This window comes from Perna viridis, chromosome 11 (genome assembly GCF_037379345.1).
Source record: "Perna viridis isolate PV_CMFRI_1.1 ecotype Kerala chromosome 11, ASM3737934v1, whole genome shotgun sequence".
In the NCBI taxonomy this organism is placed as follows: Eukaryota; Metazoa; Mollusca; class Bivalvia; order Mytilida; family Mytilidae; genus Perna; species Perna viridis.
Window position 1 is genome coordinate 30378662 of NC_142455.1, and position 14022 is coordinate 30392683.

The 14022-nt window shown below is 31.9% G+C and overlaps 2 protein-coding genes across 3 annotated transcripts in view; one reads left to right on the top strand and one right to left on the bottom strand.

Moving 5' to 3' along the window:
• The window catches only part of LOC148603685 (sterol O-acyltransferase 1-like), a 28988-nt gene extending 27556 nt beyond the window's left edge, over positions 1–1432 (bottom strand). For both annotated transcript variants that reach the window (XM_088553920.1, XM_088553919.1), the window contains exon 1: positions 1289–1432. In XM_088553920.1, coding sequence (XP_088410046.1) covers positions 1289–1340 — 52 coding nt within the window. In that variant the 5' untranslated portion in view covers positions 1341–1432. The remainder of the gene's footprint in view (positions 1–1288) is intronic.
• On the top strand, positions 1422–14022 carry LOC148603687 (putative serine carboxypeptidase CPVL). Its single transcript, XM_088553921.1, has 13 exons — positions 1422–1523; positions 3318–3495; positions 4070–4188; positions 4899–5013; positions 5811–5869; positions 6360–6439; positions 7027–7093; positions 7426–7548; positions 8485–8616; positions 9187–9285; positions 9703–9876; positions 10735–10917; positions 12687–14022. The coding sequence occupies exons 2-13, from the start codon at positions 3327–3329 to the stop codon at positions 12783–12785; spliced, it is 1419 nt and encodes a 472-aa protein (XP_088410047.1). The 5' UTR covers positions 1422–1523; positions 3318–3326; the 3' UTR covers positions 12786–14022.

A 14022-nucleotide genomic window follows, 5' to 3' on the forward strand; every position in this document is an offset into this window, starting at 1 on the left:
TATAATAACGAAAAAAAAGTCATATCCCGGAAGTAACAAAAAGTGACTGTCCTTACGGAGAAAATTCATCAATACCTTTAATCAAACAAATAAAAAATATAGGTTAAGATTATGTTTCAGTAAAAATAAATTCATCTTTTCTGATAGTTTTCAATTTTCTAAATTGTTATACTTATTTAAATAAGTAAATTTTATGTTTATAAAAACTTCGGGAAACACATGGATGTACATACGTGTATCTCCGCTGTTCCACTGTTGCTGTTGTCAAGAACCTAACCCGCCTTGGAAAGAAATGAAACTGCGATTATATTATCAAAATAGAAGCATAGCTTTTCTAAGATAGGAAAGGCCATCGTTTGGAATTTGTAGCTGTCGTCTGAATTTTGTTTATGTCACATGATATGTGTAAAATATTCCTACCATCCTAATATTTCCGGTATCTGTACAGATGGATCTGACAGGCCAAAACTGAAATGGATGTTGATAGAGATGCCCTTAACGGATAAAAAATGTATTGGAAAGTGCTATAAATTATTGACCACTTTGAGAGCGAGAGAAAGAGGGGGATGGGGTTGCAATTTTGAGGAAAAAATTGTTCAAGTTATTCATTAATTAAAAAAAAAACTCCCCTAGGGGCTTCTAGGTCAACCCCACTTTGTAATGTCCTTTATTATTTTTACAAGTCTCACACAGACTATACATGTATGGTAAACCTCACGGTGTTAGCTGATTTAGGCAATGCCTACCCCATATTATCATTTGTAACTGGAGAGTCGGTCAAAGAGCTCTACACAGCTGATGACTTTCTACATAGCTGATGACTTTCTACTGCTATTTTGTATATACATGATACACACGTACTAAAGCCGACTTACCTACCTACTTACTTACTTACATGTACTTACTCACTAATTAGAGCATCATAGTAAATAAAATTGTTACTGTGAGAATCAAACCAAGAGGCGGACCCAGGGGGAGAGGTAATTAGCACCCCACCTTTTCAGTGGAAAATATTTGTCATTTTTGTGTGTAAAATTGACAAAATATAAAAAATAATGACCTAGCATCCCCCTTTTTTCTGAGGAACCCGGTCCCCGGTTGGCATTCCACCTTTCCAAAGAATCTAGATCCGCCCCTGTCTGCAGGCCCTGAAACCTACATGTAGACTCTTAATATATTAGCTCATTGGTTTTCTATACCTCTTGGGTCCTAGAATGAAATTTGTAGAATTGCTTATTTAATCGTGGTAAGATATTTTGAAAATCGTCAATTTAAAACATATTCTCACCTTTATTATATGAAGGAGAAAATTCCATATTTTCAACTCTTTCTGTCGACATCGTCGTCTGTATTTCTTAATAATGCCAACATCTAAGTTCTTTAACTAACCGTTGAAAATTGTGTTAATACAAACGTTCGAATGACCTGTAAAGGTGCGTTTCCGGAATTGACAAATTCGGGCTACCCACATGATTCTCATGTGACTTATAAAACGATTTGGAAGAATAGAGAAGTTCTTACTGGTAAAACTATAGCTAGAATTGCACATTTTACACTGTTGTTCAGATATAACACAATCTATCCTTAGATGAAGAATCGTAATTTGCATTGATAATTTATTCTAGTGGGTAGCAGTGTCCAGACACTTGACTTGTTTCCCCCCTCCAAAGGCAAAGTATGCATGTAGTGATTTTTAACCTGCTGGCGTCTGCAGGCATATTTAAGTAGGACCGTGTGATATACATGCTAAACTCTTTAAGTCAAAATAGAAAGTTTATTTTCATTTTGCTAGGTCGTGTCCCTACATTGGCTACAACACATATAGGTCAGATTAAAAAAAGGCAGTGGCTGCATGTCCATGCATTCGTGGACTGGAAGTCTCAGTGGCCTAATCATCCACACATCCGGTTTAAGATAATGACACATTAAATCATGACGGGAACGGTTCATTTACATTAGTAATTTGGAAATCATGAGAATCTTTTTATACAAATATATACAAAATGATACAACTACAATTTAATTCGTAACTGACGTAACATATAACAATTAAAATTCATTCAGAATAAATACAAAATACACATTTAACAAACTTGAAAGACATTTTGAAACAAAGTTTGCACTATGAGAAAGATTGTTGTGACACACAATTCAGTCTGGTACATTTTAAATCACAATGCTGTAATTCCAGACAGCAGATGTGAAACATATCCATTCACATTGGTCCATCTCTATAGAAACTAATATTTTAAGAACATTCCATGCGTTTTTTAACACGTGGGATATTTTTATTTTCGGCCAAGATTTAATTATTTTTAATATCTGGTAAAGACTATGCTTTGACTTTGGCACCAGTCAACGTAACTTCTCTGACTTGTTCTGTGTCTGACTAACATAAAACATGCCCATTTTCAGTCTGTCTGTCCACATTTCTTGTAAGTGGAACTCCTACTACTAAACCAATAAACTGTTGCTTTTTTTATGAAGTATAATTTTTAGGAATGGATGTCATAGTATTTAGATGTATGAAGGAAAATAATTGTTTTCATGATTCAAAATGGAGGTAATCTAACTTGAGGGTTTTACAAAGTTAAACAGGGACAATAATAAAACAACATTTATGATGCATGTTAAAACTTCTTATGTGCAACTCCTCCTAAACCATTTTTAAGGACTTCATGACGTCATTATATAGAAAGGATGGGCATGTATTTGACAGAAGAAAACATATAGTATGATGAAGGCACTAGTTAGCCTTCAGTGCTAGTGAGGCATAAAGTAACAGGTTCTCTTGTAAACAAAACAGACTACATGTGATTTGTAATATTAGCCAAGTGTAATCGGGATATTTTAATCAGTAGGAGCTGCATGGGAGATTCCGAATATTTATTATATTTATTTGTCAAACTGTTTATAGTCAAAGAGTTCCAGGGATGGCTTAGAGTGCCTATAATAATATACAGATCTCATCATCCGGAAGTAGATTTTTTGAAAATGTCCAAGTACATGTAGTTCTGATCAAATTAAACATATGTCATTGTAAGGTATTGTCTAGGCAGTGTTTCTGACTACTTTAAAGTTTTTATACATCAAGATGTAGACTTTTGCCTTGACCAAAGTTTCTCTGGTGTAAGTATGATGAATTTTTAGTCAAACTTTTATACATTTAAAAGGGAGCTACGCTCACTTAATAACTGTCATCATGTATCTTGTTTTATATAAACAGGAATCTTTCAATAATGCAAATGCATTTCTTTTTAAATCACACCCAATGTTAAACTGTGTTGGTATTCATTAATTTTATCATGTTTTAATAGGATCACATCATGAAGAGAATAGCCATTATACTAGTGCTTGGCTTAAGCTCTGTGTATGGGAGGAGTTTCTTGAAGACCATGTTCCCTAAAAAATACCCACCTATGATGAAGAATGGAATTGATCCTGGTAAACCAGTCTTTCTGACTCCTCTGATAGAGCAGGGCAAGTTTGATGATGGTATGTACATTTGTATGGAAATCAAGGAAAGACACAGAAACATTAAAATAGGATACATGTACTTCGGAGATGTTAAAACCAGATACATGTACATGCCCATAACATATGAAAATAGGAAACAATCCTAGGATCTGCATGTACATACACAATGTAGACAACAGAATAAAATAGATACCAGGTACAATGTACTTATAAAACTGTAGACAAGAAAAACAATTCAGTGTACAAAAGACTATAGCACTAGCAATGTGGACTCCTGAAAAAAAACTGGGAGTGACCTCTGGTGATCTTGAAGGGTAAACTGGGAGTGACATCAAGTGATCTGGAAAATAAGTGTAGGAAAAATGTTTTAGGGAGCAACCATTTTTTAAATTTGATCCTAGCCCCCACTCACCCATAAAAATCAAATTGTCAAGTTCATTGATAAAATGCATTCTGTTTCAGACAACTATAAATTGTTAAGTATTTAATTACAATGGAAATTAAGAGATGTATCAAAGACAAGCTTTTATCTCTGTTGTCATATCAAGCTGCACCTCACAAAGCATTTTATTACTGCATTTATTTATTTCAGCTCAGAAGGCGAGTTTAGTTGGAAATTTGGATGGTACTTCACTGAAAAGTTATGCAGGATTTATAACTGTCAACAAAACTTATGATAGTAACATGTTCTTCTGGTTTTTCCCATCACAAGTTAGTATATGGTTCAATGGGTTCAGAAAATTAGAAATATCCATAGGTTTTAATTTCTATAATTATGATTCATTACTGATATCAAAACTTCAGGTTATTCGATAACTTATTTTAGTTATCTGTTGAAACTTTTGTTTAGTAAAAGGTTTTAAGTAGCACTCCAGCTAAGAATCATGCAAAATGTGATTAAGAGGTGAAAAGCCTACATATTTTTATTTTTGATATTTTGCTTGAATTGCCATAGTAAACAGAAATCAACATTCTGCTTTTCATATAACCCGCGTTCTTAAGAAAAAAAATTACATAGAATGCACTGCAGATTTCAAAATTAATTAAGGGAGATAACTGTGTAAACGACTTTAAAATACAATAGATTCTATTGGATTTTCCATGTTGATTTTCTTCTAAGAGCAGACAGATTGGAATGAATAATTACACATTTCATAATATAGACCCATTAAACAACTTAAGTACAAAAATAAAAATATGTAGCCTTTTTTGGGGGTGTATCACATTTTTTAGATTTTGCATGATTCTTACAAAAGGCTTCTACCTAATGGTTTGATAATTTGAACCTGTTTGGAAGTACCAATTGAACTTCCATGTAATATTTTAAATTTCATATTAATAACTGTATATATTTTATCTTTGTCTTGCATGGTTTGTTTGATGACAGTTTTACCAATAAAAGTATTATTATTTTCTTCCAGAAAGACCCTATGAATGACCCGGTGTTGCTATGGTTACAGGGAGGACCAGGAGGCTCATCTTTGTTTGGACTGTTTGTAGAAAATGGTCCTGTCATGGTTGACAAAAATAATAATTGTAAGAAGATAAGACTGTATAATCACAAGTTTTTAATTCCTTCCTTAATACTTATATTTGTATATATTCACCGGGAATATTGGAATGCATGGATTTCCCCAAATTTTGTGGCCAGAAATACGGATTTGCATGCCACAGAAACTATAGCTGCAAAAAAAAATATGGTATTCATAGATTGAAAAGCATTATTTGTTGGGTGGGTTTTTCTGCGCCATGAATCACCTCTACCATTTGTAGTGTCAGAATTTAATATGGATTGTTACTAAAATACTTTACACCCTGGTCATCTATTTATCTATTACATTTGTATATTTCAAACATGGGTCATGGTTTTTATATTATCCATTTTGTAAGATAAAATTGTTGATGCTACGTGATAAGTACTTTATATTCTTATTTATTTGTAAGTTGGTTTTATCAAGAGCTTATTTTTATATGTTTTTTTATGTGTATGCATTTATTGCAAAATATAATACTATTTTATTTATTATGTTACCTTTAATATTTAAGAATTGGCAATAATAAAAATTTTGTCTATTGAAAAATAACATAAATTTTCCATGTGCATATTGTTTATTGTGTTAAGTGCAATAAACAAAATATGCACATGGAAAATTTATGTTATTTTTCAGTTGACAAAATTTTTATCATAGCCAATTCTTATAAATTAATTTTAAAACATATTTTAATCAATATAAATATCAATATATTTTTTTATCCATTGAGATATAACAAAATTATTTTAACAATCAGATTACAATATTTACCTCAAATTAATTTATTATGTTGTGTTTCAGTAAAGAACAAAAATATAACCTGGAACAGCAGGTTCTCCATGTTATATATAGATAATCCTGTAAGTAAATCTTTTTTTTTTTTATTTCTTTTCACTACAAATTAAAATTGCTACTGTTTTAGGCCTACTGTGTACACAGTTTGGGGGTATATATGAATTGGTCTGTCTGTCTCTCCATGACTATCTGTTCGTCTATCCATATTTTCTACTAACTGTTACTCCTGATGTTGAAAATATAATGTAAGGAATTTATAATTTGAAGTAGGGATGTATTCTCTCAGTGAATTCATCATAATGTTTCTTGTTTATTTTTTACTTAAAAATATTATTAGAGTTGTCTAAAAAAAATACATGTAAGTTTTGTTTTGAATAATGTAAAACTAGGCTGTAACCCCAAAACTTCTAAAAGTGAAACCTTGATATGAGTAATTTCTATATATCATGAAACGGTGACTTTAATGACTCCATGTTCTGTTTTAGTAATCATGGGTAACTAATGTAGGATTTTGCCATGTATTGAATTTGAACACTGTGCTTTATTTTAAATTAGGTTGGAACTGGCTTTAGTTTTACACATGATGATAAAGGATATGCTACTAATGAGGTGGATGTAGGTCGAGATTTATACAGGTATTATTTGTTTGGTATGAAGTTTTGTGTTATATTTTGATGAAGAAGTAGGATAACTCTTCAGTACACTTTCATAAACAAAATAATCCTATGGTGTCATCTTTTAAAAAATTGAATGCAAGACAGAGATGTTTAGTTATACTTTTATTTTGCCTTGATAAACTCATGACTATCTGAACTATGTAAGGGTTACCTTATGAATATAGACTCTACAACGATAGCAAATTCTCAGGATGTTAGAAATCTCATAATCAATGAGCTTAAGATGTAGATACTGTTTCTTTTAATTCTTTAAAACCAAAATCTAAGTTGTCATTCAGCAGCTGTGTCTGGTGGAAATTCTAGCCAATGTTTGTCTATGACATCAACAATTGTTATGGGAGAATAACATAAGAAATGTTACATCTCTTTTGATTGGTCAGGAAATGTGAAAGTCAAAGACATGTATTATCAAGTACATGTAATTAATTCTTATGAGATTGTACTGTGTAGAATTTCAATAAAAACCAAGTTCGTGTAAGTTCTAATTACAGTATATTGTGGAAAGAGAGCTGAGCCTGATTAGATCTGCTTTATTTCTTTTTTAGCTGTCTAACACAATTTTTCATGGCATTCTACCAGTACCAGAAAAATGACTTCTATGTAACAGGAGAGGTAATCATTATACATACAGAACATGAAGATAACAAATTTGATTGAAACTGTACATATTAAGGTTGTGTACGTATGGGAGATAACTCAACGTGTGTTTTACTTACAACCAATAAGAAATCACCAAGTGAAACTCTTTTTAAAGTGAATGGAGATACATGTACTTACTTTTAGGTGTCTGTAAAGGGAGATAATCCTAATTAAGGGTTTCACTTGTACCATAGAATTTATATCAGAACAAGATATATCCTTTTTGTAGGACTGCTGGCAATACTTTTAAAATTATTTATTTAATTCTAATGAGTTAGTAAAACCTATATCTTCTTTTTTTTCAGTCCTATGCAGGTAAATATGTACCAGCTATATCTTATAAGATTCACATGGAGAATCCTACTGCTAAGGTCAAGATTAACTTTAAAGGAATGGCTATTGGTGATGGATTATCAGATCCTCAAACTGTAAGTAAACTAGGATTACATGTATATTCCATTATGAAACTTGCTGAAAATGGCATTCCTAGCTGTTTATGATATCATAACATTTCTGTAACGGAGACATTTCCTTACCTGTTACTTTTAAATTTATATTTGGGAGATATACCTAGGTTAATTGTAATGCTATTTATAGTCGTAAGTAACTTTCACTTGTACTGGCCATGTGATTAAATCGGGTAACAGATAAATTACGGTTTGTCCGCAGTATACCCACAACCTTACCCGATGCCCCAGCCGGTACATATTTCGGGTGACTATAAATACTGAAGTGGTCTCGGGAAAGGGGTTCCAGTAAATTTTATGCAGATGACGCTGGTCAAGTTTTATCAATAGACAATATTTTTGGGCTGTTTACATTATACAGGTAATTAACATCATCTCTGATCATTTTGGCTTATAATAACACTCTGTAATTTATACGAAACATGAGAAAGCACCAATAAACTATGTATTTGGAATTTATATTAAATTTTTCTATCTTTATCCTGGAACCAGGGAAATGAATATTTAACGAGGTAAATGTTCAAGAGACAACTAGCCACTGGAAATAATATAAATAAGTGAACAACAAAAATAACTGGAACATTTACGCGCCCGGTTACATTTCAAAGAAAATTCTTCCATTCAAAAGCATAAAAAGGAAGTGGTGTCTTACTGAGTAAAGATTTCAGACTTTTCAACAAAGCCTGTAATTGGTAAATATGATGATAACAAATATAATGCTTCACTGCTTCTATACTATTATAAGTCAAATAATGGCAAAATTCTGAAAACTATACATCATATTAAATACAATTTGGTTTTGAATGCTTACTACAGTAGAAATTCAAGATAAAAAATAATTCAAGAATGAGTAAAACAAATCCTATCAATAATCAATGTCACCCTTGTATGTTGTAGATGATGCCACAGTATGCCACCTTCATGTATTCCTTAGGATTGTTAGATGAGAGACAAAGAGCTTACTTCCAATCCCAGGCAGATAAAGCTGTCGCTTATATCACAGATAAAAAGTTTATGGATGCTTTTAAAGTAAAGTAGATAACAGTAAACCTTTATTCGCATTTTCTTCCACTTATTATCCTGGCTTAAACAGCAATTTAAACAAAATAGTAAACATGTCCATGGTCATAAAATTACAGTACTTATATTTTTTAAGTTTTTTATACAAAAATAGCTGCTCTATTTGAACAGTCAAAATGCACTGACCATATATTTACAAGTGATACTCAGTCACAGACTGTCACAAACATTTACCTTGTTTTGATGCGAAGATGTCTCCAGTTTCATGCCAAAAATGTTGTTTTCAGGTTAAAAAGTTTTTTTCTTTTTAAGTTTTGTTGCAGTAAAAAAGCAATAAAAGTACACTGACTTGACAAATTCTTTTAAATACTGAAATTCAGCTTAAATCTGCAAAACTTCCAACAAATCGTTGTATTGTCCTGTCGTACTGAGGCTCATTTTTTATGTACTGTTATTGCAAGATGAGAAACCAAGCATGTATAAAACTTATCTTGATAAATGATTGTTCTATATCTGATGATATTTTCTGATGAATACAATACTTTGTGTTTACTTATTTCTGTCTTCTTTATTTGGCAGATATTTGATTATCTACTGAATGGTGACATTTATCCTTATGGTTCCTTCTTCTACAACGCCACAGGAACAAAAAATTATTACAACTTCCTGTTAACAGAGGTTTGTATGTACTTCTATATAGCTTTTTAGAAGAGTAAAAGATGTGAAATGTGAAATTAAGGGTCTTATTTTAAAAGTTACAGGTAACCATTTAACAGATCTTAATGTTATCATATGCAGGCATTGATTCTATATTTAGATTTTTGCATTAGATTGTATAGGGTTTTGAAGACTTACGCATCATAGAGGTCACTGTAAGCTCCAAGGTTACTATATCATTATAACACTGATTTTCTCTGTAACAAGTCCTTTACAAAACAATCTATACAAGTAGTCAAATTATTAATCAAAACAAAATCTAAAATTAGTAAAAAAAAGATAAGCAGCCAACAAACTAATCAATTAATGGAACTTGTTATGTTTCAAGGATATGTAATATTAGTTTCATTACTTACCTGTACTTTTATCTCCTAACAGGAACCAGACAGTTTTAATTACTATGGTAACTACCTCTCTCTCCCGGAGGTAAGAAAAGCTATTAATGTTGGTAACCTGACATACAATGATGGAAGTGCTGTAGAGAAACACTTACTGAATGATGTTATGGATACAGTTAAACCTTGGGTGGCAACTCTGATGGATAATTATAAGGTATGGATACAGTCAAACCTTGGATGGCAATTCTGATGAATAATTATAAGGTATGGATACTGTCAAACCTTGGATGGCAACTCTGATGGATAATTGTAAGGTATGGATACTGTCAAACCTTGGGTAGCAACTCTGATAGATAACTATAGGGTTTGATTACAGTCAATTTTTACCTGGCAACTTTGATGGATTTTGTCAAACTGTGGATGGCAACTTTGATTGATTTTTATATGGTCTGGATTCAGTCAACTTTTGGTGGCAACTTTGATTTATAGTCATAAGGTACGGATACAAAGTGTCGGTGGCAAAACTGATGGATAATTATACTGTATGGATGACAGTATGGAATCCAGTGTGGATGACAACTCTCCTGAAGTACTATTGGAAATGAATTGATTCAGGGGATATATAAAGCCTGAAAGTATTTGAGGCTAACATGAGGCTCAGAGACAGGAGAAAATGTAGAGCTGTTTTATCAGAAATGGTTGAAGAAAATATTATTGGAACTTGCTATCTGCGAAATTAAACTTTCTTTGTAATTTTTTTTAATACTTCCGTAATTTAGGTACAGGCTACTTTCTTCTTCAGGGGGCCTAGAATTTTCTGTTGAGTGTGAAATTTGTTTTGCCACAAGCACCAAAATAAATATTTTTTGTCAGTTATCAGCTGGAGTTGAAATGTTTATTTGAAAATCTACACTGTTAAGTAACAGTAGAAATGTTGAATCATATTTTTTTTCTGTCCATGGCTACTGAAGTAAAAATTTGTTTGGCTGAAATAGGAATCAATTTTTTTTTTTCAACAACAAAAATATCTACCCCCTTATAAAATTGTTGATGCCTTTTTGTTGTTATTCAGGTGATGTTTTACAACGGTCAGTTAGATATTATTATCCCAGTACCAATGACAGAGGCATTCTTACTGACAGTACCATGGTCAGGGCTACAGAAATATTTAGCTGCTGATCGTATGATATGGAAGGTTAACCCATCAGACAGGGAAGTGGCTGGATATGTCAGACAAGTTGGCAATTTTTACCAGGTTTGTATATTTTTCATTCAGTTTGATTGGTCAGTTTCAGTATGGGATTAAATACTGGCAGAATGATGCAAATGTTTTCTTTAGAACTAACAGACAAGAAAATCTGAAAAAAAATATCATTGTTTTCTTTAACAATTTTGTTTGCAGAACGTAACACATCATGCAATACAATGAATTAAAATGTGATTAACATTGGCAAATTTGGAAAGAAATACAAAATATTGATCAAACTCATTACTTTGAGGTTTTATTTTAATATGAAAGAAATTTCAGCAGAACATGCATTGTATTTTTTTTAGATATATAGAATCTACAACAATAACAAGTTGATTATTGAATTTGTCACATCGAGTGAAATAAATTTTATACTTTTGATTGCGAGGCTTGCCAAGCTATTCAAACTATAAAATTTATTTCACGAGATGTGAGAAATTCACAATCAACAAGCTTTGAGTGTAGATTCTGTTTATCTAATATCCTAAAAACGTCAAAAATACCCAAAAATGAAAAGTGCACAAAACGTTATGATTCCAATTCGAAGGAAATATGTTGACGTCACACAAACGCAAACATTCCAAACAAAAGAAACCAGATGATTTCAAAGGTTTTTTTCACTTCAAATCTTCCCGAGTTCCTTCATAATTCTTATTTAAGGTAAGAAAACACCAATATTATCTCATTTAACTGAAAAATAACTACAATGGCAATCGATGCGGTTTGAGATGGAGTCCAAGACAATCGATTTCTAAGCCAATTGAACTCTGAGAATAAAAAAGTCACTAGTGTTGAGAACATTTTTTTTTTAACACTAGTCAAGCGGTATGAAAATTGAAGCAAAATTAGAGAAATATATAATCTACAATGATAGCAAATATTAAATTTCTAACATTGAGAGAAGTTTTTTAATCAACCATCGACTTCCTCTTAATTTTTCAGAACAAAAACAATCCAATTGCCCTTTAAAAGTAAAAAACCCCAAAAATTAATTGTGTATGAAGCATTATGATTCAGATTTGCACAAACCTGTTGACGTCACTAACATTCTGTAAATGTTCGCTTCAATTCTTCATAATTATTTTCAAAAAGTGTATCCATTGATTGATTGATTGTTGGGGTTTAACACCCGAGCAGCAATATTTCAGCTATATTCAGGCGATGAACATGAAGAGGATGATAAAATGAACATGAAGTGATAATGAAAAAATAAAAAATGGGATGGGACACAAGGATAATGAGGTCAAAAAATTTTGATTGCCACTGGAAATAGGGAGAGGTGGGTAGGGTCGGACAATTTAGCCTCCTGTGGTGGAGCCCTACTCCAGGAGAATACCAAAGTAAGGTTCTCAAAAAGTGTATCCAAGGTATGAAAATTAATAAATATATCTTGTATTAACAAAAAAAACCACCTCAGACCATTAATGTAAGATGGAGTCCAGGAGAATCCTTATCTTAGACAACCAAATGCCAAGAACAGATAACTCTCTAGAGAGAGAAATATTTCAACCAACTGTTCAGGAAGTTTGAATATTTGCCATATTGGCTAGAAGTTAGAGAAATTCAAATGAGATATGGTCTTATGTCCTGTCATCTCTTTATATGCCTTGACCTACAGTTCATGTAATATAGAATGTTCACAGGAAATATAAGCCTACATATATATCAAAATTGAAGATCCTGGTACTATTTATATAAACATGTGTTAAAACATATGATTATAGCATAAAAAGCGTATTCTTTGATATAAAATGTTGATTTATTATGCATTGCAGGTAGTGGTCAGAGGAGCAGGACACATCTTACCTTATGACCAGCCTGCTAGAGGTTTAGATATGATTACAAGATTTGTTGAAAACAAGTCATTTGCATAATTTAAATTATGTAGAAAAATAACTTTCATTCTGTCAACATGTAATGTTCTAAAACTGTCGGAAATATAGAGGTGGAGAACAAAATTAGGATATTATACTTTTTTCATTAGCATTTATCATTATACCTTTAATAAAGTCTTTACATGTATTTCAATTCTACTATACCTTTGTAGAGAGAGTTTTGTGATCTATTTCATTGCTAATTTGATTTCTTAAATGTGTGGAATTTTGTTTTTTAAATTACTGTTAGAAGATTTGTTATACTGTTATTTCACTTTGCCTAGTATTATGATTTATTCTAATATGATGTCCATAGCAGCCTTTGTGACCACAACTGTGGTCGATTATTAATTGCTACATGAGCAGCATGCTACTTATTGGGCCTGGCTTGTGTGTGTGTGTAAATTACTGCCCACCTTAATCACGTAAACAAATACGTACTATTCCTGATGTGTATCAGCATTCATTTCGGTACAGTTATGTTTTAGAAAAGTTGTATAATATTCCGTGAAAGTCACTTACACACATACTTGGTAGCATTCACCATGGGCCATGTGCACCATCATGTATGAAACCAAACAATAAAAATCGTCAATGAATGGAACATTGTACCTGTGCATTTGTATGATTGCTCTGTGAGGTAGTGAGAATGAATAATTTCTATTAGCATTAAGGAGGTAGACTTAGGGTAAGGGACATACCACTTGAAATCAGTGATATGTTTGTATCATATTCAAGTTCAACAAAGCATATCAAGCTTTCATTTCAAACAAAATGAAATCAGTCCAAGTTACTTTGATGCTTGCACAAGATTGATGTAAAATGCTAAATACAAATGTTCAAATGGTTTGAAAAGTGTTGTGTCCTTAGGTCTACCTTCTTATTAGTCTGAATCTTTCCAATGCTGTATTAGATGTACATTGTACCTCATTTTTTTCAGCATTTATTTGTGCAAACTATATTATGTTTTTGTATTTATAATTTACATTGATTATGTGTTTATTTACCTACTTAAGAGGGAGATTTGACCCTAGTATCAATAGGGTCGAGGTTTATCTTTAAATATGTTTAGGTGTGAGTTAGTGGTTAGTGAAAGTACTGGTGCATTACACTTTGAAAGTTCTCTACATCAACATTACCGGTTGTATATTTAAATTGTTGTTTATTATTTGTGATTATTGTTTCTTATTTTTAAGATATTTTTGTACATCTCAATAAATATTTATATGAAATCAAA

What these genes read in the sequence shown, in the direction of transcription:
- LOC148603687 (XM_088553921.1), top strand. Translation starts at nt 3,327, where the DNA reads ATGAAGAGAATAGCCATTATACTAGTGCTTGGCTTAAGCTCTGTGTAT. An exon ending in GCAGGGCAAGTTTGATGATG is followed by an intron (nt 3,496 to 4,069) that starts GTATGTACATTT and finishes TATTTATTTCAG; the next exon opens with CTCAGAAGGCGAGTTTAGTT. An exon ending in GATTATCAGATCCTCAAACT is followed by an intron (nt 7,549 to 8,484) that starts GTAAGTAAACTA and finishes TGTATGTTGTAG; the next exon opens with ATGATGCCACAGTATGCCAC.